General features: G+C 45.3%; 1 protein-coding gene across 7 annotated transcripts in view; it reads right to left on the bottom strand.

The window, feature by feature from the left end:
* Positions 1-21,493, bottom strand: part of LOC143289005 (ATP-binding cassette sub-family C member 4-like) — a 68,399-nt gene that overhangs the window by 5,897 nt on the left and 41,009 nt on the right. For all 7 annotated transcript variants that reach the window (XM_076597754.1, XM_076597753.1, XM_076597755.1 and 4 more), the window contains 15 exons: positions 21,051-21,242; positions 19,811-19,992; positions 18,187-18,283; positions 17,256-17,453; positions 14,323-14,498; positions 11,436-11,710; positions 10,277-10,356; positions 7,996-8,146; positions 6,520-6,750; positions 5,791-5,891; positions 4,362-4,559; positions 3,718-3,873; positions 3,031-3,120; positions 2,235-2,407; positions 485-590 (listed from right to left, as the gene is read on the bottom strand). In XM_076597754.1, the coding sequence (XP_076453869.1) occupies positions 485-590; positions 2,235-2,407; positions 3,031-3,120; positions 3,718-3,873; positions 4,362-4,559; positions 5,791-5,891; positions 6,520-6,750; positions 7,996-8,146; positions 10,277-10,356; positions 11,436-11,710; positions 14,323-14,498; positions 17,256-17,453; positions 18,187-18,283; positions 19,811-19,992; positions 21,051-21,242 (2,406 nt within the window). The remainder of the gene's footprint in view (positions 1-484; positions 591-2,234; positions 2,408-3,030; positions 3,121-3,717; positions 3,874-4,361; positions 4,560-5,790; positions 5,892-6,519; positions 6,751-7,995; positions 8,147-10,276; positions 10,357-11,435; positions 11,711-14,322; positions 14,499-17,255; positions 17,454-18,186; positions 18,284-19,810; positions 19,993-21,050; positions 21,243-21,493) is intronic.

Genomic DNA, 21,493 nt, shown 5'->3' with positions numbered 1-21,493 from the left:
AGCAACGTGCTCTCCCTGGGAAGAGCAGCCCGAATTTCACACAGAGAAATCTGTTGTGATAAAAAGAAATACAAATACAAATGACATTACATGACAGGACAGAACATTACATGACAGGACAGAACATTACATGACAGAACATTACATGACAGGACAGAACATTACATGACAGGACAGAACATTACATGACAGGACAGGACAGAACATTACATGACAGGACAGAACATTACATGACAGGACAGTACATGACAGGACATTACATGACAGGACAGGACATTACATGACAGAACATAACATGACAGGACATTACATGACAGGACATTACATGGAAGCACATGACAGGACATTACATGGAAGCACAGGACATTACATGACAGGACAGAACATGACATGGCAGAACATGACATGACATAAAGCACAGGACAGAGAGAAAAGGACATGAACGGTCATGACAGAAGACAGGAGAGAAGCCGTCAGGACGCACCAGCACCCGGTCAGACTCCATGATGGTGTGCAGGCGGTGAGCGATGGTCAGCACGGTGCAGTCACGGAACTTGTCGTGAATCGTCTGCTGGATCATCTCATCCGTCCTGCACACAGAGCACCCCCGCCAGGTCAGTGACTGATGCTGTCTTACAGTGTCACTTTCTCAAGGAGACGTCGCTGCATTCGGACAAATCCACACTCACAACAGAAATGCCAACCCCTGTCAAGTGTAGGAACAATCAGGAAATTTGGTAGGAACATTTTGAATTTGGTAGGTACGCTCAGACTCCAAGCCACACCAGCAAATGTACATTTTATCAACAAGGCATACACACACTTTGGCCTACCTGAAACATGGCGTAAATGCTACGATTCAGCTGATTGGTCCACTCAATGCTGTTTCAATGTAACCACAGACTCAGTTAGCTGAGGACCATCACACAAGACCAAGGTTAGTAGTTCTCTTCTTCTGCATTCACTCGTATGCACACGAGTGGGCTTTTACGTGTATGACCGTTTTTACCCCGCAATGTAGGCAGCCGTACTCCGTTTTCAGGGGTGTGCATGCTGGGTATGTTCTTGTTTCCATAACCCACCGAACGCTGACATGGATTACAGGATCTTTAACGTGCGTATTTGATCTTCTGCTTGCATATACACACGAAGGGGGTTCAGGCACTAGCAGGTCTGCACATACATTGACCTGGGAGATTGTAAAAATCTCCACCCTTTACCCACCAGGCGCCGTCACCGTGATTCGAACCCGGGACCCTCAGATTGACAGTCCAACGCTTTAACCACTCGGCTACTGCGCCCGTCAAGGTTAGTAGTGACTGCCCTGGCCTCGTGATCGATAGGTCTAGAGGGTCTGGGTAATGTTACGACAGGAAAGCATGTGACCATGCTATGAAGTCGAAAATGAACAATTCTGACGTTGGTGTGACATCGGAACAAACTGTGATCGAGCGTAACAAAATACAGCAAAATCATCAGTTGGCGTATCTGCACTGCACCACATCTTCCAGGCAGATGCCCGACCAGCAGCATACCCCAACATACTTAGTGCACGCATATATATGTGTACCTGTCACTGTGCAGTTTCAGTTTCAGTTTCAGTAGCTCAAGGAGGCGTCACTGCGTTTGGACAAATCCATATACGCTACACCACATCTGCCAAGCAGATGCCTGACCATCAGCGTAACCCAACTTATTATATATATATATGATAGTCAGTCGTGTCCGACTATGACCATCAGAACAGCAGAGGAGGCAGACTATTTGGGCTAGAATTTGATTATAGAGGCAAGTGTCTTGCCCAAGTACATCCCCACTCTCTCGGCCAAGAGGGTTTTAGGATGTCGGCGTTGGGATGGTTCCCAAAGGCCAACTAGCCCACAAGGCTGCGGCACTAAAGAGCCAGTGCAATTTTACCTCCTCGTTTGAGTCATAGTCCTTCACAAAAAGACTAAGCTGTAAATGGTTTCCCATTGACTGGAGAAACCATTGATAATACAGCTCTCACTTTGCTGTTGGCCCAAATGTACACTTATGTCAATCTGTCTCTCTCTCTCTATAGATATATATAACAAATCTGAAAACCTTTTAAAATCTATATATGGAAGGAGAGGATTGGGACCCACCTTCCCTGACACAATGGGTCAGTTCAATGCCCCGTTGGCCTTGGAACCTGTGACCTTTAACCTTAAAAACCTACATAAACCCCACACACAGCGCCCTCCAGTGCTCACTTTGGGTCAACGTTGGCAGTGGCCTCGTCAATGACCAGGATGCGATTCTGACGAAGGATGGCCCGTGCCAGGCAGATGAGCTGTCGCTGACCCACACTGAAGTTGACCCCTCCCTCTGACACGGACGTTTCCAGCCCTGACGGCAAGTCCTCCACAACACTCTTCAGCTGTACCTGGAGTCACAAGTTGAAAACGGTGCTGAGTGAATGAACGCACAGAACATTAGTCTTAGGACAGGATAAGAATAACTTTATCATCGCACAAAGAGAAATATCAGGTGGTAAGGGAAGGGAAATAACCAGTATGTGTGAGCAGGATGTTATAACTGACAGAAATATCTCCACAAAAACAAAAAGCGGCAGATAAGGAACAGATGTATAGACACCTCCTTCAGTGGAGTGATGGCCTAGAGAAAACTCGTCCGCCTAGGCAGCGAGAGAATCTGAGTGCGCTAGTTCAAATCATGGCTCAACCGCCGATAATTCTTCCCCTCCATTAGACCCTTGAGTGGTGGTCTGGACACTAGTCATTTGGATGAGATGATAAACCGAGGTCCCGTGTGCAGCAAGCACTTAGCACACGTTAAAGAACCCATGGCAACAAAAGGGTTGTCCCTAACAAAATTCAGCAGAAAAATCTACTTTGATTGGAAAAATAAATAAAACTGCATGCAGTAAAAAATACAAAAAAGTTGGTGGCACTCTCAGTGCAGTGCAGCGACACACTCTCCCTGGGGAGAGCAGCCCGAATTTCACACAGAGAAATCTGTTGTGACAAAAAAGAGAAATACAAATACCTCTGCCAAGACTTTCCACAGCTGGTGATCAGAGTGTCTGACGAAGGGATCCAGGTTTCTACGTAGAGACCCTGTGAACAGGACTGGGTCCTGAAACATACCACCATCTCTCTTCAGAGAGACAAAGAGAGAGAGAGAGAGAGAGAGAGAGTGTGTGTGTACAAATGTGCGTGTTCATGTGCATGTGTGTGTATGTGTGTACTGAAAAATACATAAAAAGGCACAATGATAAATTTTAACACAAGAAAAAGAACATGAACGCTCCCCGCCCCCCAGCCCCCCCCCCCCCCCCTATGGGTGTTCACAGCCCTGGCCTGTGGTATAATGGACACTACACACCTGTGATATAACAGATACACTGGTGTGGTGTGACTGACACACCTGATGTATAACAGACACAAACTTGTGGTATAACAGACACACACCTGATGTATAACACACACAAACTTGTGGTATAACAGACACACACACCTATGGTACAGCAGAGACACACCTGTGGTATAACAGACACAAACTTGTGGTATAACAGAGACACACCTGTGGTATAACAGACACACACCTGTGGTGTAACAGAGACGTACCTGTGGTGTAACAGAGTATAATGGAGATACACACCTGTGGTATAACGGAGAGATACACCTGTGCGACAGTGGAAACACACACCTGTGGTATAACGAAGACACACACCTGTGGTATAATGGAGATACATTTCCGCAGGTCGTGCAGACCCAGATCCCGGACGTCCACTCTGTCGATGGTCAGGACACCAGAGGGCTCCACCAGTCGGAACAGTGCTGTGATCAGAGAACTCTTCCCCGCCCCCGTCCGTCCCACAATGCCCACCTGAAAGATCGACAGCAACAAGTTCTGAGAATGCAGGTACGTGCAGGCACACTCACATGCACAGTCATGTGCAAGCACAAGCAACACACATACACATACATGTTCAAGCATAAACAAAGACACACACATACACACACACACATGTAAACACACAACAAAAAAACATCAGTCTAATATCATCATCTGAGATGAACAGACTATAAATAAATAAATAAACAAAAGAAAAAAAACACATCTTGTACAGCTGAATGACAAAATCTGAGGCACAGCATCACATTTTGTACAGGTGATAAGACTTTAAAGACACAAACACATACATATGCACATCACACACACACAACACACACCTAACACATTAAATCAAAGACAACACAAATGCATATCATAAACACAACACAAATGTAAAACATTAAATCAAAGGCTACACACACACACACACACACACACCACACAAATGTAAGACACAAAACACACACACACATCGTCACCTTCTCCCTGGCATCAATACAAAAGCTGATGTTTTTCAGCACGAGGGGCCCCTCAGGGGAGTACTGCAGACACAGATTGTCCGCCCTGACAGAACCTCTTTGGGGCCAGTCAGGGGGTGGAACGTCTTTCCCCGAAGACTCCAGCGACGCTTCTGATGGTAATCGGGAGTACTCCAACACACGCTCCACTGACACCATCTGTCAAACAGCAACAGCAAATGTGCTGGAACTGTTTACTGGGACGGCATCACTGACAACACCTGTATTTTTTTGTTTCACGCTTTTGTCATAACAGATTTCTTTGTGTCAAATTTGGGCTTCTCTTGTTTTTTGTTTTCTTGTTTGTTGTTGTTTTTTTTTCTGCAAGTTTGGTTATGGTTTATTCCAACTGAAGTGGATTTTTCTGTAGAATTTTGCCAGGGACATCTCTCTTGCATTGTGTTGTTCTGTATTGTGTTGCATTCTGTTTTGTTATATTGCATTGTCTTGTATTTCATTGTATTGTATTGCACTGTATTGTGTTGCATTGCATTGTACTGTATTATACTACTTATCACAACAACGCAATACAAAATACAAAGCAACATTAACATAATATAACACAATTCAATACAACACAAAATGGAATACAACACAATATAATGTAGTACAATACAATACAACACTATACAATCAGGGCTTAACTCTCTCCATACAAACGGCGAAAGAGACGACGTTAACAGCGTTTCATCCCAATTACCATTATCAAAATACTGCAAGCGGAACGCTCTTATATTGAAGAGGTGAATGTTGACAAAGAATACCACAATTCTGACGATGGAAGCTAAAGGTTGGGTCATTCAGACACCCGCTGGACATCCGAGGGGTCTGTGTAGAGGAGAAGAGAGGACTGGCCGTACTGAGTGAGTTAAAACACACTGGCATGTGAGGGGAGGGAACCTTGCGGCCAGGGGTCTGGATGGTGAATCCCCATTGAAACTGATGAAAAAGAAAAATTACTATTTAATCCGCTGCCGTATCAAATTTCTTCGCAACACTGCAGGCAGCTTGCAAATGTTCTTTCTAAGAACTTCCTCTCCAACCTTCTCATTGAGCCAGGCCCATTGCCAACCATTTTTTTACAGATGAGTCATCAAAATCATCACCCAGTGAATAATGTCTGATTGCTGAGCCATTGTTGTTAGCTGGTCAAAGACAGACAAGGCTGGTCATTCCATCTTACCTCGCCAAGCATTCACTGAACAAAGAACGAGAACCTTTTCAAAAATTTCAACATCAGTAAATGCATCAAGCGGAAAGTCGATCACACTAGTGGAAACCTAACTTTATTTGGGCAGATTTGGCGGAAGATTTTGAGGCCTGATAATGCAATACAACACAACACAGAATACAAAAAACACAACACAGTACAACACGGAACAACCCCTACCTGGTTCTCCACCTCGGCACTCTGTCGGACTCCCCACTGAAACATGCCCATCAGGGTCATGGCATAGGTCACCGACAGTCCCACCGTTCCTGCGTCAAGAGCTGCAGCACAGGGAGGGCAGGGGGGGGGGATAGTCACATACATCACATACATGGATATGTGTATGCATCTCTCTCTCTCTCTCTCACTCTCTCACACATACACATACACACCACAATACAAACACCCATACACCCTCCCCCCCAACACACACTGACAACCTCCCCCTCCACACACACACCAGACACCATGAAACATAACACATACCCACATATACAGCCTCCACCAGCACACATACACACACAAGGACCCTCACAGTCAGAAGGACAGCAAGAAAGGCGACACTGGTGATGAACAGCAACATCCCCCCCCCCCTCCAACACACACACCCTCTCCCACAACACACACACACACCCTCCCCCACAACATCCACACCCTCCCCCAAACACACCAACACAGGACTCACACAGTCAGCAGCAAAGAAATCCAGAAGGCAACACAGGTCATGAACAGCAACATCCCCCCCCCCCCCAATCCCCTCCAGCACACACACACCCTCCCCCTCAACACACACAATCATCTAATATCACTTCAAGTGGAAACTGTTAAACTGAAGACAACACACACACAAACACCCTCCCCCCCAACACATACACCCTCCCCCCAACACCCACACACAAGGACTCTCACAGTCAGCAGCGAAGACGGCGAGGAAGGTGACACAGGTGACGAACAATGCACACAGCAGGTCGAGACGGACGGACAGCCAGCGACTGCAGGCCATGAACAGCAGCCAGGCCCGCGTGTGGTCATCCTGGTGACCCCGGAACTCCTCCTCACACCGCTCAGCCATGCGGAACGCCCGGATCGTCTGCACACCTTGCAGGGAGGCGCTCAGGTAGGAGTAGACAGGACTGCGACCTGTAACCATCATGAAAACGGTCAGGACCGTGACCTGTAACCATGACTGTGACCTGTAACCATCAGAAAAAAGGTCAGGACCGTGACCTGTAACCATCAGGACCTGACCTGTAACCATCAGGACTGTGACCTGTAACCATCAGGACCGTGACCTGTAACCATCAGGACCGTGACCTGTAACATCAGGACCGTGACCTGTAACCATCAGAAAAAAGAGTGAGGACTATGACAGGTAACAACCAAGGAAGGATAAAGCTCAGGCAGAAGAAGATAGGACTTCTACCTACCTACACACACACATAAAAACCAGGTATGAGAAAATGAGAAAGACATGACTGTGACTATTACATTTTTCAAAGACAAAGCTCAGGTTTGAGAAGAAGGGACTCTGACCTGTCCAAAAAAAAACCCAAAAACAAAAATATAAGACATGTTAATAAAAAAATTTTTTTTATTTTTTAAAAAGGACCAAAAAAGCAACAATCCTTTCTTCAGTGCCTGGTAAGAGACGGAACAACAATCTGCAAGGGACAAAAAAATCGTCTGAAAACTTTGAAGAGAAGCACTCGGGTTGGAGAAGACATGGCTGCCACCTGCAACAGCACACCCTAAACTAAAACACACACATACAATTACACACAAACCCTGAACACAGACACACACAGGGACTCATACTCACACACACACACCATAAAAGCACACACGCACACAGAGTTACATATACACACATCGTAAACACATACACTCTCATTAAACACAAACACACACACACCATATCAGCACACATAGAGGTTTACACTCACACACACACCATAAACACATACACTCTTATTGAACACAAACACCCTTAACACAAAGAGTTACACATACACACACACCCTCACCTTCAACCCACGCACCCACCCCAATACCTCCACACTCACATGTCTCCCCCAAGACACCTGATGCTGGATCATACACACCCATTAAACACACACACACATCACCCCCCCCTCACCACCCCCCAAACTTACTAACATGTTCCCTTTAATTCTGCAGGGCATCATACACACCCATTAAACATTCACACTCCACGAGCCACAAAAACAACATAAATCAAACTAAAATACCTGTAAACTGCACACCTACATGTACCCTCAAGAAGCTTTATGCTGCCTAAAGTGGACACACACACCTCCAACCTTTCACACACACATACAATACTACACAACCCCCATCCACCCATATAACCCCCCACACACTCACAGGTGCCCTCCAGACGTTTGATGCTGCGTGAGGTGGCCAGGTAGTAGGACCGGATGTAGAAGAACAGCACGAGGAGGGGGGCTGTGGGGAGGAACACCCACACATTGGCCACACTCACCACCAACACGATGCCCACTATCAACAGGAAACACTGAAACACATTAAACCACACCCACACCTTGACCACACTCACCACGAACACTATGTACATTCAGCAAAAAACATTGAAAAAATGTTTTAAAGTCCTATAGCCAAGTAAAACCCCACTCATACATATGAATTAATGTGTGACTTTGAGCCCACAAATGCAGAAGAGAAGTTCGAGGTCCCAGAGCTTTTTAACAGCCTTGAAAACAAACACATGTCCACTGTGCAGACCTTCCAGTGCCTGAACCCCCTTCATGTGTATACGCATGCAGAACATCAAATACGCACGTTAATGATCCTGTAATCCATGTCAGCATTCGGTGGGTTATAGAAACAAGAACAATCCCAGTATGCACACCCCTGAAAACGGAGTATGGCTGCCTACATGGCACGGTAAATAAACAAAACGGTCATACACGTAAAATGTTATATGTTACATGTTTGTCTGAGTGTGTATGTGTGTATGCCTGAAATCTGATTGAATGACACAAGAAACGAAAAGATGAGTGCCCAAAGGCAGTCGTCAGTCGGCTCTACCCAGGTAGGCAGCCTGTTGCGTAAATGACTCTTTTTTTGTAAAGCGCTTTGAGCCTGGATTTTGACCGAGGATAGGCGCATATAAGTATCCATATCAATCAATCAATCAGTCACTGTGACCAGGGCTCGGCACAGGAAGATGGGGCCCAATCCTCTCCTGCCACTTTGACCTTCCCCAACCCTCAGGTACCCACTGAGGAAAACTGGAATACCGTGCCTTTCCAAGAGACACTTCTTCTTCTGTGTTCACTTGTATGCACACAAGTGAGCTTTTACGTGTATGACTGTTTTTACCCCGCCATGTAGGCAGCCATACTCCGTTTTCGGGGGTGTGCATGCTGGGTATGTTCTTGTTTCCATAACCCACCAAACGCTGACATGGATTACAGGATCTTTGACATGCGTATTTGATCTTCTGCTTGTATATACACACGAAGGGGGTTCAGGCACTAGCAGGTCTGCACATATGTTGACCTGGGAGATTGTAAAAATCTCCACCCTTTACCCACCAGGCGCCGTCACCGTGATTCGAAGCCAGGACCCTCAGATTGACAGTCCAACGCTTTAACCACTCAGCTATTGCGCCCGTCTCCGAGAGACACAACACCGTGCAGAAACAGAGCCTTGATCACTCATCACTGGCCAACACTCCATCAGAAGTCCAAAACCTAACAGATTCCTAAAAAAAGCTTGACTGCACCAATGCAGGAAAACAAATGCAGTCCAGAATATAAGAATGGCTGTGGAACTGTACAACAGTGATTACACTGAAACAGAAAAATGAATGCCATCAAAATTTCCATTTGTTTCACAGCAGAAAGATATCCTTTGCAATTGTGGATGAAATATTCTGGACATTTTGCAGCTTCAGCAGATTCTTTCCAGGTTACGTCCATCATGCCATGCTGAGACGACTTGCAGAAATGTTTGGAAAATGTGTTCATCACTGCTGCCACAAATGTTATCACACACAGGACTAATTCAATTTCTTGTTCTATTTTGTTTTATTCATTGTTAATTTTTTTATTTATTTAATGTTAACTTAATCTTATGTGTGTGGAATTATGACTGCATATGTGTGTCTTATAAATATGATAGTGATTCTGATTCTGAATCTGATTCCATGCACTTCCTAACTTGGCACGGAGGAAGTCCAAACATCAACTCACTCAGAACGGCTAGTCCTCTCTTCTCCTCTACACAGACCCCTTGGATGTCCAGTGGGTGTCTGAATGACCCAACCTTTAGCTTCCGTCGTCAGAATTGTGGTATTCTTTGTCAACATTCACATCTTCAGTATAAGAGCCTTCCGCTTGCAATATTTTGATGGTGGTATTTGGTGTGAAACGCTGTTAACGTCGTCTCTTTCGCCGTTCGTATGGAGAGAGTTAAACGAGTTGGCCCAAAGCAATCATCTGAAGACAAGAGAGATGCTGGATTTTCAGAAGGAACACGATGGAGAGAAATTACTCAATTCAATGTCCACATCTCTGACAAAGCTTCAGAGAATTTTGCCTTGTGGGAGTGCGGGGTGGGGTGTTTCTAGTCAGTTAAGACTGCTTCTGAGTACCAAACACACACCACAGTTTAAACATACCTGCAGAAAATCAAAAAAGTTGACTGGCAGAATGTCATCCATGTTATCCACATCCTTGGCAAAGCGGTTCAGAATGCGACCTGAAACATTCAATTTTCACAAACATTTTCAGAACATCATTCATTTCTTCTCTCGCTTGGGTCCCGGACAACAAACTGTTGATCACATTTTTCAACAGATAATTTTAAGTTTAAATGAATGCGAAGTAGAGACTGGCATCATATACACTATTTTGGACATCCTGCAAACAAAACTTAACATGTCAAAATGTTCATTTCATGTCAATCTTTTCAGTTTATCTTCTCCCAAAACCAGTTTGCAGTCTTGTCTAACCCCATCAATACCTAATCATGTGTTGTGTGCGTGTGTGTGTGTCTGTGTGTGTGAAGCATAGTGTGTGGTCTGCATGTGTAGGAGTGGGGTCATGTGTGTTTAAGGGATGTGGGGAAATGAAATGAAATTATGGTGCTTAGAGCCTCGCTGACCACTAGGGCCATCTCAAGGCTATCACCACGTTAATACCTACTACAAGGGTAAAAAAATATACAATAAAAACAAGTCACTACTCTAAACTTTCCACTCAAAGTTTTAAAAAAACCTTCCATAGTTTAAAACCTTCAAATCTGATTAAAAATGTTCACTTCCTTCAATAAGTCCATCAGCGCCCATGGCGGGACATCACGAAAAAGGGTCTTCAAAGAAACCACCATGTAATGTCTGTGTCTAACGTCATGCAGATACCAACAGTCAAGAAGCATGTGTTTCACGGTGAGAGGCTCATCACAGGGAATACATTGAGGGGCCTCTTCCCCCTTCAACAAGTAAGAATGAGTAAAAAAAAAATGTGCCCCGCATGCAGTCTGCAAAGCACAGACTCCTCCTTTCTGTTCTTCACCCCCGATGGGAGGGGGTATGTGGGTGAGGGGTGTGTCTATGGAAGTGAATGGGTGTGCCAGACCATATAACAAAGTATATGTGAGAACACGCATGTATACAAACATGCATGTGCAAGCACACACATTCTACTGCATACATGCACACCCCAGCAAGTGTACATGATTATCAGTGCACATAGCCACACCCATACACGAACACACACATCATGTTAACCTGTTAAAAATAAAACCTTTTCTTTTTTTCAAACCTAAAAGCCACTCACCCACAGGGTTGGTATCAAAGAACCCGATGGGGCAGCGGACCACACTGGCGAACATTCTGTTGTGCAGTTGCTGCGAGGCGTTCACGACTATCCTGAAGAAGAGCAATGCTCGCACAATGCCGAACACGAAGACGCTGACAATGATGACCGAGTACACCAGCACCTGATGGGCCTCGTCCACCACAGGGATCACGACATCGGTGCGGTTGTACCCTTGGGACAGGAGGTGCTGGTGCACCTGTATGGCTCCCAAGCGATCTTCTTCTGCTGTGCACCTGAGAAGAGCAGACAAGTGTGTGTGTGTGAGGACAGGTGTTAAGTGTTGGCATGGCAACGGGGAGTGGGGGTTGGGGGTTGGGGAGGATACAGAGATTGGAATCGGGGGGAGGGGGAGGTTGGTAAAATTAAGATTGCTTTACAGACACTTCAAAGTATAAGGCTGTGATATAATTATGTGCATGCATGTGTGGGTTTGTACACACACACGTTCATGCATGCATGTGCACGCATGCTAAAAAAAAAAAAAAAAAAAAAAAAGTTTCTTACACCCACCAACGTTCTCTTTCAGACAGGTGTTGCCCGACGGGCGCAATAACCGAATGGTTAAAGCGTTGGACTTTCAATCTGAGGGTCCCGGGTTCGAATCACGGTGACGGCGCCTGGTGGGTAAAGGGTGGAGATTTTTACAATTTCCCAGGTCAACATACGTGCAGACCTGCTAGTGCCTGAACCCCCTTCGTGTGTATATGCATATGCAAGCAGAAGATCAAATACGCACGTTAAAGATCCTGTAATCCATGTCAGCGTTCGGTGCGTTATGGAAACAAGAACATACCCAGCATGCACACCCCCGAAAACGGAGTATGGCTGCATACATGGTGGGGTAAAAACAGTCATACACGTAAAAGCCCACTCGTGTGCATACGAGTGAATGCAGAAGAAGACAGGTGTTGCACGGTGCCTTATCTCCAACACTGCCTCCCCCCCCACCCTCACCCCACTCCTTCGATCTCTACAACTAGGCAATATCCTGCTGCAAGTTCTTCCTCACATTTCTCTCTTCATCCATCCCACTCTTTTACATCCTCCACCCTCCTGGACTTCAAGACTGTTGGCTTCAAACAGAACAATCTGTATGTGCACAGATATCAAAATGACAGTCATCACTCAAAAAATGAAAAAAACAATGAAAGTCCACCCCATCCCCCCATCACATCTAAAAATGAAAAAAACAATGAAAGTTCACCCCCATGCCCCCATCACCCTGACACATCTAAAAATGAAAAAACAATGAAAGTTCACCCCATCCCCCCATCACCCTGACACATCTAAAAATGAAAAAACAATGAAAGTTCACCCCATCCCCCCATCACCCATCACCCTGACACACACACACACATATATACAATGCACTTCCACACTGAGGGCTGTATGTATCAAAAAAAAAAAAAAAAAAAAAAAAATTGAAAAAAAAAAAAAAAAAACTGAAAAAAAAAAAAAAGCAGCTATGCCTACTTTGATACTTTTCTTTTTTTTTTGCCCCATCATCTGCACCATTTCAATGGCATTATTCCCACGCCGCTCATTTAGATTCCCCCATACACGACCACACCCGGGTTCATCTGTCAAAGTTCCATTGTCGGCAGTCTGCAGGGAACCATCGATGTTAGGTCGCCAGGAGGCCACACACCAGAGGAGACCCTGCAGTTTTATGCTTTGATGACACAAAATTATTTTTGTTTTGTTTCGTTTCATTTTCCAGCTCCCTGACAGGAACTTCTTCTTCTTCTTTGTTCGTGGGCTGCAACTCACACGTTCACTCGTATATACACGAGTGGGCTTTTACGTGTATGACCGTTTTTACCCCACCATGTAGGCAGCCACACTCCGCTTTCGGGGGTGTGCATGCTGGGTATGTACTTGTTTCCATAACCCACCGAACGCTGACATGGATTACAGGATCTTTAACGTGCGTATTTGATCTTTTGCTTGCGTATACACACGAAGGGGGTTCAGGCACTAGCAGGTCTGCACATATGCTGACCTGGGAGATCAGAAAAATCTCCACCCTTTAACCCACCAGGCGCCGTCACCGAGATTCGAACCCGGGACCCTCAGATTGAAAGTCCAACGCTTTAACCATTCGGCTATTGCACCCGTCCCTGACAGGAACACGTCCAGTCATTTGGATGAGACGACTCCCTGACAGGAACACATCTAGTCATTTGGATGAGACGACTCCCTGACAGGAACACGTCTCGTCATTTGGATGAGACGACTTCCTGACAGGAACACGTCCAGTCATTTGGATGAGACGACTTCCTGACAGGAACACGTCTCGTCATTTGGATGAGACGATAAACCAACGTCCCTTGTGCAGCACACTCTTGACTCACTGAAAAAGAACTCACGGCAACAAAAGGGTTGTCCCATGGCTCAATTCTGTAGAAGAAATCCACTATGACAGGTACACATACTACATGCACTCAAGGCTTGACTACGGCAACTGGGGTAAGCTGCTGGTCAGGCATCTGCCTGGCAGATGTGGTGTAGGATATCTGGAATCATCTGAATTCAGTGACGCGTCATTGAGATTTACATTGAAACAAAGTGTAGCATATATGGAATTAAACGCGTCATTGAGACTTACACTGAAACAAACTGGTGAAATAAAAATCATTTTTATTATGTCCTAGAGCAGATTTCTGGATAGTGTGCTATATAAGTATCCATTATTATTATTATTATTATTATGTTTATGGAATCGTCCAACTGCAGTGACGCCTCCATGAGATTCACACTGAAACAAACTCATGAAATCAAAAATATTTCAATTTTATCTTGTTTCATTTCCATGCCCCCTGACGAGCCCCAAAGGCTGGCGTACCATCTGGACAGCCACCAATCGCTGAGAACGTAGCTGGCCTGGGCGGCCAGGAGGAAGAGGAGGAGGAGGAGGAAGCCGAGGACTCCAGTGCCTGCAGCGAAGTAGTCCCTGTAGACCCTGAGGTTGACACTGCCAGTCTGTCGCTCCTCCTCGTCCGGGAGCTGAACTGGGTCTGGCTGTGAAACAGTCATTGTTGTTGTCGTCATTATCATTATCATCCTCTGGGGTCTGGCTGTGAAATAGTCGTTGTTGTTGTCGTCATTATCATTATCATCCTCTGGGGTCTGGCTGTGAAACAGTCGTCGTTGTTGTCGTCATTATCATTATCATCCTCTGGGGTCTGGCTGTGAAACAGTCATTGTTGTTGTCATCATTATCATTATTATCCTCTGGGGTCTGGCTGTGAAACAGTCATCGTTGTTGTCATTATCATTATCATCCTCTGGGATCTGGCTGTGAAACAGTCGTCGGTGTTGTCGTCATTATCATTATCATCCTCTGGGTTCTGGCTGTGAAACAGTCGTCGGTGTTGTCGTCATTATCATTATCATCCTCTGGGGTCTGGCTGTGAAACAGTCGTTGTCGTTGTCGTCATTATCATTATCATCCTCTGGGGTCTGGCTGTGAAACAGTCGTCGTCGTTGTCGTCATTATCATTATCATCCTCTGGGATCTGGCTGTGAAACAGTCGTTGTTGTTGTCATCATTATCATCCTCTGGGGTCTGGCTGTGAAACAGTCATTGTTGTTGTCATCATTATCATCCTCTTGGGTCTGGCTGTGAAACAGTCATTGTTGTTGTCATCATTATCATCCTCTGGGGTCTGGCTGTGAAACAGTCGTCGTCGTTGTCGTCATTATCATTATCATCCTCTGGGGGCTGGCTGTGAAACAGTCGTCGTCGTTGTCGTCATTATCATTATCATCCTCTGGGGGCTGGCTGTGAAACAGTCGTCGTCGTTGTCGTCATTATCATTATCATCCTCTGGGGGCTGGCTGTGAAACAGTCGTCATCGTTGTCGTCATTATCATTATCATCCTCTGGGGGCTGGCTGTGAAACAGTCATCGTTGTTGTCGTCATTATCATCCTCTGGGGTCTGGCTGTGAAACAGTTGTCGTTGTCGTCATTATCATTATCATCCTCTGAGCTGAACTGGGTCAGGCTTTGAAACAGTTGTTGTTGTTGTCGTCATTATCATCCTCTGGGATCTGGCTTTGAAACAGTCGTTGTTGTTGTCGTCATTATGATTATCATCATCTGGGTTCTGGCTGTGAAAGTCGTCGTTGTTGTCATCATTATCATTATCATCCTCTGGGATCTGGCTGTGAAACAGTCGTTGTTGTTGTCGTCATTATCATTATCATCCTCTGGGGTCTGGCTGTGAAACAGTCGTCATTGTTGTCGTCATTATCATTATCATCCTCTGGGGGCTGGCTGTGAAACAGTCGTCGTTGTTGTCGTCATTATCATCCTCTGGGGTCTGGCTGTGAAACAGTCGTTGTTGTTGTCGTCATTATCATTATCATCCTCTGGGGTCTGGCTGTGAAACAGTCGTCGTTGTTGTCGTCATTATCATTATCATCCTCTGGGGTCTGGCTGTGAAACAGTCATTGTTGTTGTCATTATCATTATCATCCTCTGGGGTCTGGCTGTGAAACAGTCATCGTTGTCGTCATTATCATTATCAACCTCTGGGCTGAACTGGGTCTGGCTTTGAAACAGTCATTGTTGTTGTCGTCATTATCATCCTCTGGGATCTGGCTGTGAAACAGTCGTCGTTGTTGTCGTCATTATTATTATCCTCTGGGGGCTGGCTGTGAAACAGTCGTCATTGTTGTCGTCATTATCATTATCATCCTCTGGGGTCTGGCTGTGAAACAGTCGTCGTTGTTGTCGTCATTATCATTATCATCCTCTGGGGTCTGGCTGTGAAACAGTCATCGTTGTTGTCGTCATTATCATTATCATCCTCTGGGGTCTGGCTGTGAAACAGTCGTCATTGTTGTCGTCATTATCATTATCATCCTCTGGGATCTGGCTGTGAAACAGTCATCGTTGTTGTTGTCGTCATTATCATTATGATCCTCTGGGGGCTGGCTGTGAAACAGTCGTCATTGTTGTCGTCATTATCATCCTCTGGGATCTGGCTGTGAATCAGTCGTCGTTGTTGTTATCATTATCATCCTCTGGGGTCTGGTTGTGAACCAGCTGTTGTTGTTGTCGTCATTATCATTATCATCCTCTGGGGGCTGAACTGGGTCTGGCTGTGAAACAATCATTGTTGTTGTCATCATCATCATTATCGTCATCAACAAATCATCATCATCATCCTCTTCTTCTGGGAGCTGAACTGGGTCTGGCTGTGAAACCATCATTATCATCATGATCCTGATTGTTATTATCATTATCCTCCTTGTCAGGGGCAAGACACTCTCCAGTATCATCAAAGTCTAACCAATCCAGTCAGGACAGCAGTTGCCTTACTCTGCTGTTCCGATGGTCATAGTTGGACATGACTGGCGATCATACTTCTTCTGCGTTTGTGGGCTGCAACTCCCACATTCACTCGTATGCACACGAGTGGGCTTTTACGTGTATGACCGTTTTTACCACGCCATGTAGGCAGCCATACTCTGTTTTCAGGGGTGTGCATGCTGGGTATGTTCTTGTTTCCATAACCCACCGAACGCTGACATGGATTACAGGATCTTTAACGTGCGTATTTGATCTTCTGCTTGCATATACACACGAAGGGGGTTCAGGCACTAGCAGGTCTGCACATATGTTGACCTGGGAGATCGTAAAAAATCTCCACCCTTTACCCATCAGGCGCCATCTAACCGTGATTCGAACCCAGGACCCTCAGACTGACAGTCCAACGCTTTAACCACTCGGCTATTGCGCCCGTCACTGGCGATCATACAAACCTCACCTCAAAATCAGTTGCCTCCGAGACCAGCGACATCTGTGAGCCGCAGCCAGCATAAAGGGGCGTGGCCTCGACAGGTGACAACAGCTGGGGTGGGGGTTCACCTGCCCCCTCCTCCTCCTCACTCGTCTTCAGCAGCTCGGTAAAGTCAATGCCAGACTTGGACAGTTCGTCATACGTTCCCATGCCCACTGCTCTGCCCTGAGGGAGAGGGGAAAATTACAGACATAGTCTTTTTTGTTTGTTTGTTTGGCAAGTATGTAGCAATTTGTTCATAGATACTGGCAAGTATCTAGCAATTTGTTTACATACAGAAGTTTTGTTTAATGATAGTCTGAGTTATATACAGACATTTTGTTGAATGATATAGTCTGATTTAAAGAATTTTGATAATACTAATACAGTCAGTCATACATGTAATATGACCCTGTACAACTTTGACTAATAGGATTTGGATATGACTGTTTCAAAGTACACTTCAGGTTATAACTCACACATCTTTCATGCACTTTGGTTGGTTTTACCCTTCATTGTTGTGACGATAAACCTTTACATATGGTTTCCAGGACAAACAAATATTCAATTCTCACTGTGCTTGTAATTCTTCACAACCGTCTTGCTTTCAGACTATTTTAACTCTCTCCATACGAACGGCGAAAGAGACGACGTTAACAGCGTTTCACCCCAATTACCATCATCAAAATATTGCAAGCGGAAGGCTCTTATACTGAAGAGGTGAATGCTGACAAAGAATACCACAATTCTGATGACGGAAGCTAAAGGTTGGGTCATTCAGACACCCACTGGACATCCGAGGGGTCTGTGTAGAGGAGAAGAGAGGACTGGCCGTACTGAGTGAGTTAAGCCCCAAATTTAGAAGCAGACAGTAGAAGACACGCCCCCCTTTACACCCACCCACTCCACACACACACACCTCTTTCAGGATCAGAATACTGTCGGCAGAAGTCAGGTACTGCAGCTGATGAGTCACCAGAATCCTCGGCTTGTTTCTCAGTGCTCCCTGGATACACCTGTAATCAGCCATTTGTAATCAAAGCCTATGTCCAACTGGACTATGAAGCAAACTTTCAGAAATTTTTAACTTTAACAAGAAATTATCAGCAACATCTTTAAATATTCCTTTCTGGAATGCTAAGTGCAAAAAAGCTTTAACCCTTTGAACCCTGACCACCGCTTTACCGGTGGTGGAGAAAAATGACATTATGCCTGGCCACCGGTTGAGCGGTGCGTAAACACTTGTGTCGTGTTTTGCTATTGGTTGACTTATACTGAAGAGCCAATCAGAAAAACCGTAATATTCTGACGTCAGAGAACGTAGTACCAACATGGCCGCGCCTTTTCACTGTGTTTTGTGTATGTGCTTTGGATAAAAAAGATCGATTTCAAAAGTCAACCAATAGCAAAACACAACACAAGTGTTTACGTACCGCTCAACCAGCGGCTAGGCATTATGTCATTTTTCTCTACCACTGGTAAAGCGGTGGTCAGGGCACTCTTTTTATATCTGCCGTAACACATTAAATACCAATTATTTGCAAATTTTGGCTCAGGAGCTCAGGCAGAAGGGTTAAAATTGCTCAGGAACTCAGGACTCAAAGAGTTAAAAGCTTCACAGTAAAAAAAGTATAATTATGTGTATTTGAAAGTTGTCCTACAAAGTACCATGTGACACGTCTACTCTTTCAGTTTCCATTACATTTGATGTGAACGTGTAAACTAATGACATAATTTGCCTTTAATATTAACACACTGTAATGAAATACATGAACTACATACACTTTCCCTGGGAGCCAACCAGTGCTGTCCCTTACTTCTGAAAGATGTGGTGACCCATGAGTGCTGTCCCTTACTTCTGAAAGATGTGGTGACCCACAGTGAGTGCTGTCCCTTACTTCTGAAAGATGTGGTGACCCACAGTGAGTGCTGTCCCTTACTTCTGAAAGATGTGGTGACCCACAGTGAGTGCTGTCCCTTACTTCTGAAAGATGTGGTGACCCACAGTGAGTGCTGTCCCTTACTTCTGAAAGATGTGGTGACCCATGAGTGCTGTCCCTTACTTCTGAAAGATATAGTGACCCATGAGTGCTGTCCCTTACTTCTGAAAGATGTGGTGACCCATGAGTGCTGTCCCTTACTTCTGAAAGATGTGGTGACCCACAGTGAGTGCTGTCCCTTACTTCTGAAAGATGTGGTGACCCATGAGTGCTGTCCCTTACTTCTGAAAGATGTGGTGACCCATGAGTGCTGTCCCTTACTTCTGAAAGATGTGGTGACCCACAGTGAGTGCTGTCCCTTACTTCTGAAAGATGTGGTGACCCATGAGTGCTGTCCCTTACTTCTGAAAGAAGTGGTGACCCACAGTGAGTGCTGTCCCTTACTTCTGAAAGATGTGGTGACCCATGAGTGCTGTCCCTTACTTCTGAAAGATGTGGTGACCCTTGAGTGCTGTCCCTTACTTCTGAAAGATGTGGTGACCCACAGTGAGTGCTGTCCCTTACTTCTGAAAGATGTGGTGACCCATGAGTGCTGTCCCTTACTTCTGAAAGATGTGGTGACCCACAGCGGCGTCCACAGCACTGAGCGGGTCATCCAGCAGATACACATCAGCGTTGCTGTACAGTGCGCGTGCCAGGCTGACCCTTGCCCTCTGACCTCCACTCAGACTGACCCCACGGTCTCCTATCAGGGTGCTGTCCCCTTGAGGCATGATCTCCAAATCCTGAAAAAAAGACACTGCTGTGCTGGTTGTTTGGCGGGGTGAATGTGAGCTCTGTTGGAGACATTGAGACACACACAGACACAAACACACTAATTCACACACACAAGCACAAAATGCACAAGCTCATACGCCAGGCCCACATACAGACACAGACACAAACACAAACCACACACACAAACACTGCATACAATTGATACTGGTGTATGTTATTACTATAATCACAGACAGAGAAAAAGAGAAAGAGAGGGGGGGAAAGAGAAAAAGAAAACGAAGATATAGAGCTGAAGGCTGAAAGGTATGCCAGTCTTACCACAGCTGAAAGTGAAAAAAAAAAAATTTAAAAACAACAATAAAGAGATATGGAGATCAGAAGCGAGAAACGAAAGAATGAAAGACAGAAAGTACAGAAAATGAAAGAAAAAAAAATGTGGCAAAGAGCGCAATATCATCACTGTATCCTATCAATCATACCTTATACACACGTATTTGTGCATGTGTGTGTGTGTATTTGTGTATGACTAAAGCCGGACTGAATAACACAGGAAATGAATAATGAACGCTTAACGCCTGTTGTGCAAATAACAGTCACTGCAAAACATACAGTGCTTACACTCCAACCAAGGATATGTGCTATTTCAGTGTCTATATCGACAGGCACAACAGCCAAATGGTTAAAGCGTTGGACTTTCAATCTGAGGGTGCCGTGTTCGAATCACGGTTATGGCGCCTGGTAGGTAAAGGGTGAAGATTTTTCTGATCTCCCATGTCAACGTAAGTGCAGACCTGCTAGTGCCTGAACCCCCTTCATGTGTATACGCAAGCAGAAGATCAAATACGCATGTTAAAGATCCTGTAATCCATGTCAGCGTTTGGTGGGTTATGGAAACAAGAACATACACAGCATGCACACCCCCGAAAGCGGAGTATGGCTGCCTACATGGCGGGGTAAAAACGGTCACACACGTAAAAGCCCACTAGCGTATATACGACTGAACGTGGGAGTTGCAGCCAACGAACACAGCAGAAGAAGAAGAAGTGTCAATATCAATCAACAATACCTTTCTCAAAGCACTGGCCCACACCGCTTTGTCAAAGCGTCCCTTCTCGTAGACGGAACCAAACAGGATGTTTTGTCGCAGACTGCCGGAGAACACCCAGGCCTGCTGGGATACGTATGCGACCTTGCCCTTCACCGACACACTGCCCGCTGATGCCTGCAGCTCCCCGAGAAGTGCCATCAGCAGAGAGGACTGTAGGAAACACACAGAGGGAACACATTGTGATACATTTTGATGCAAGTCCAAAATGCCTTTTGATGGTTGTCCAAAAAGCACCATCTTCCACTGAAACAACACAGACACAACACACTTCAAAAATATCTATTTGGATGCAAGCACATTGTGATACATTTTGAAACAAGTCCAAATATAACTGGTTGTCCCAAAGGTACCATCTTCCACAGACACATCACTTTTTAAAAACATTTATTTAAATGTAATTT

Source organism: Babylonia areolata, chromosome 13 (assembly GCF_041734735.1).
Source record: "Babylonia areolata isolate BAREFJ2019XMU chromosome 13, ASM4173473v1, whole genome shotgun sequence".
NCBI classification, from domain to species: Eukaryota; Metazoa; Mollusca; class Gastropoda; order Neogastropoda; family Buccinidae; genus Babylonia; species Babylonia areolata.
The sequence above is the reverse complement of the archived record's forward strand: the minus strand, read 5'-3'. Positions and strand labels throughout refer to the sequence as shown.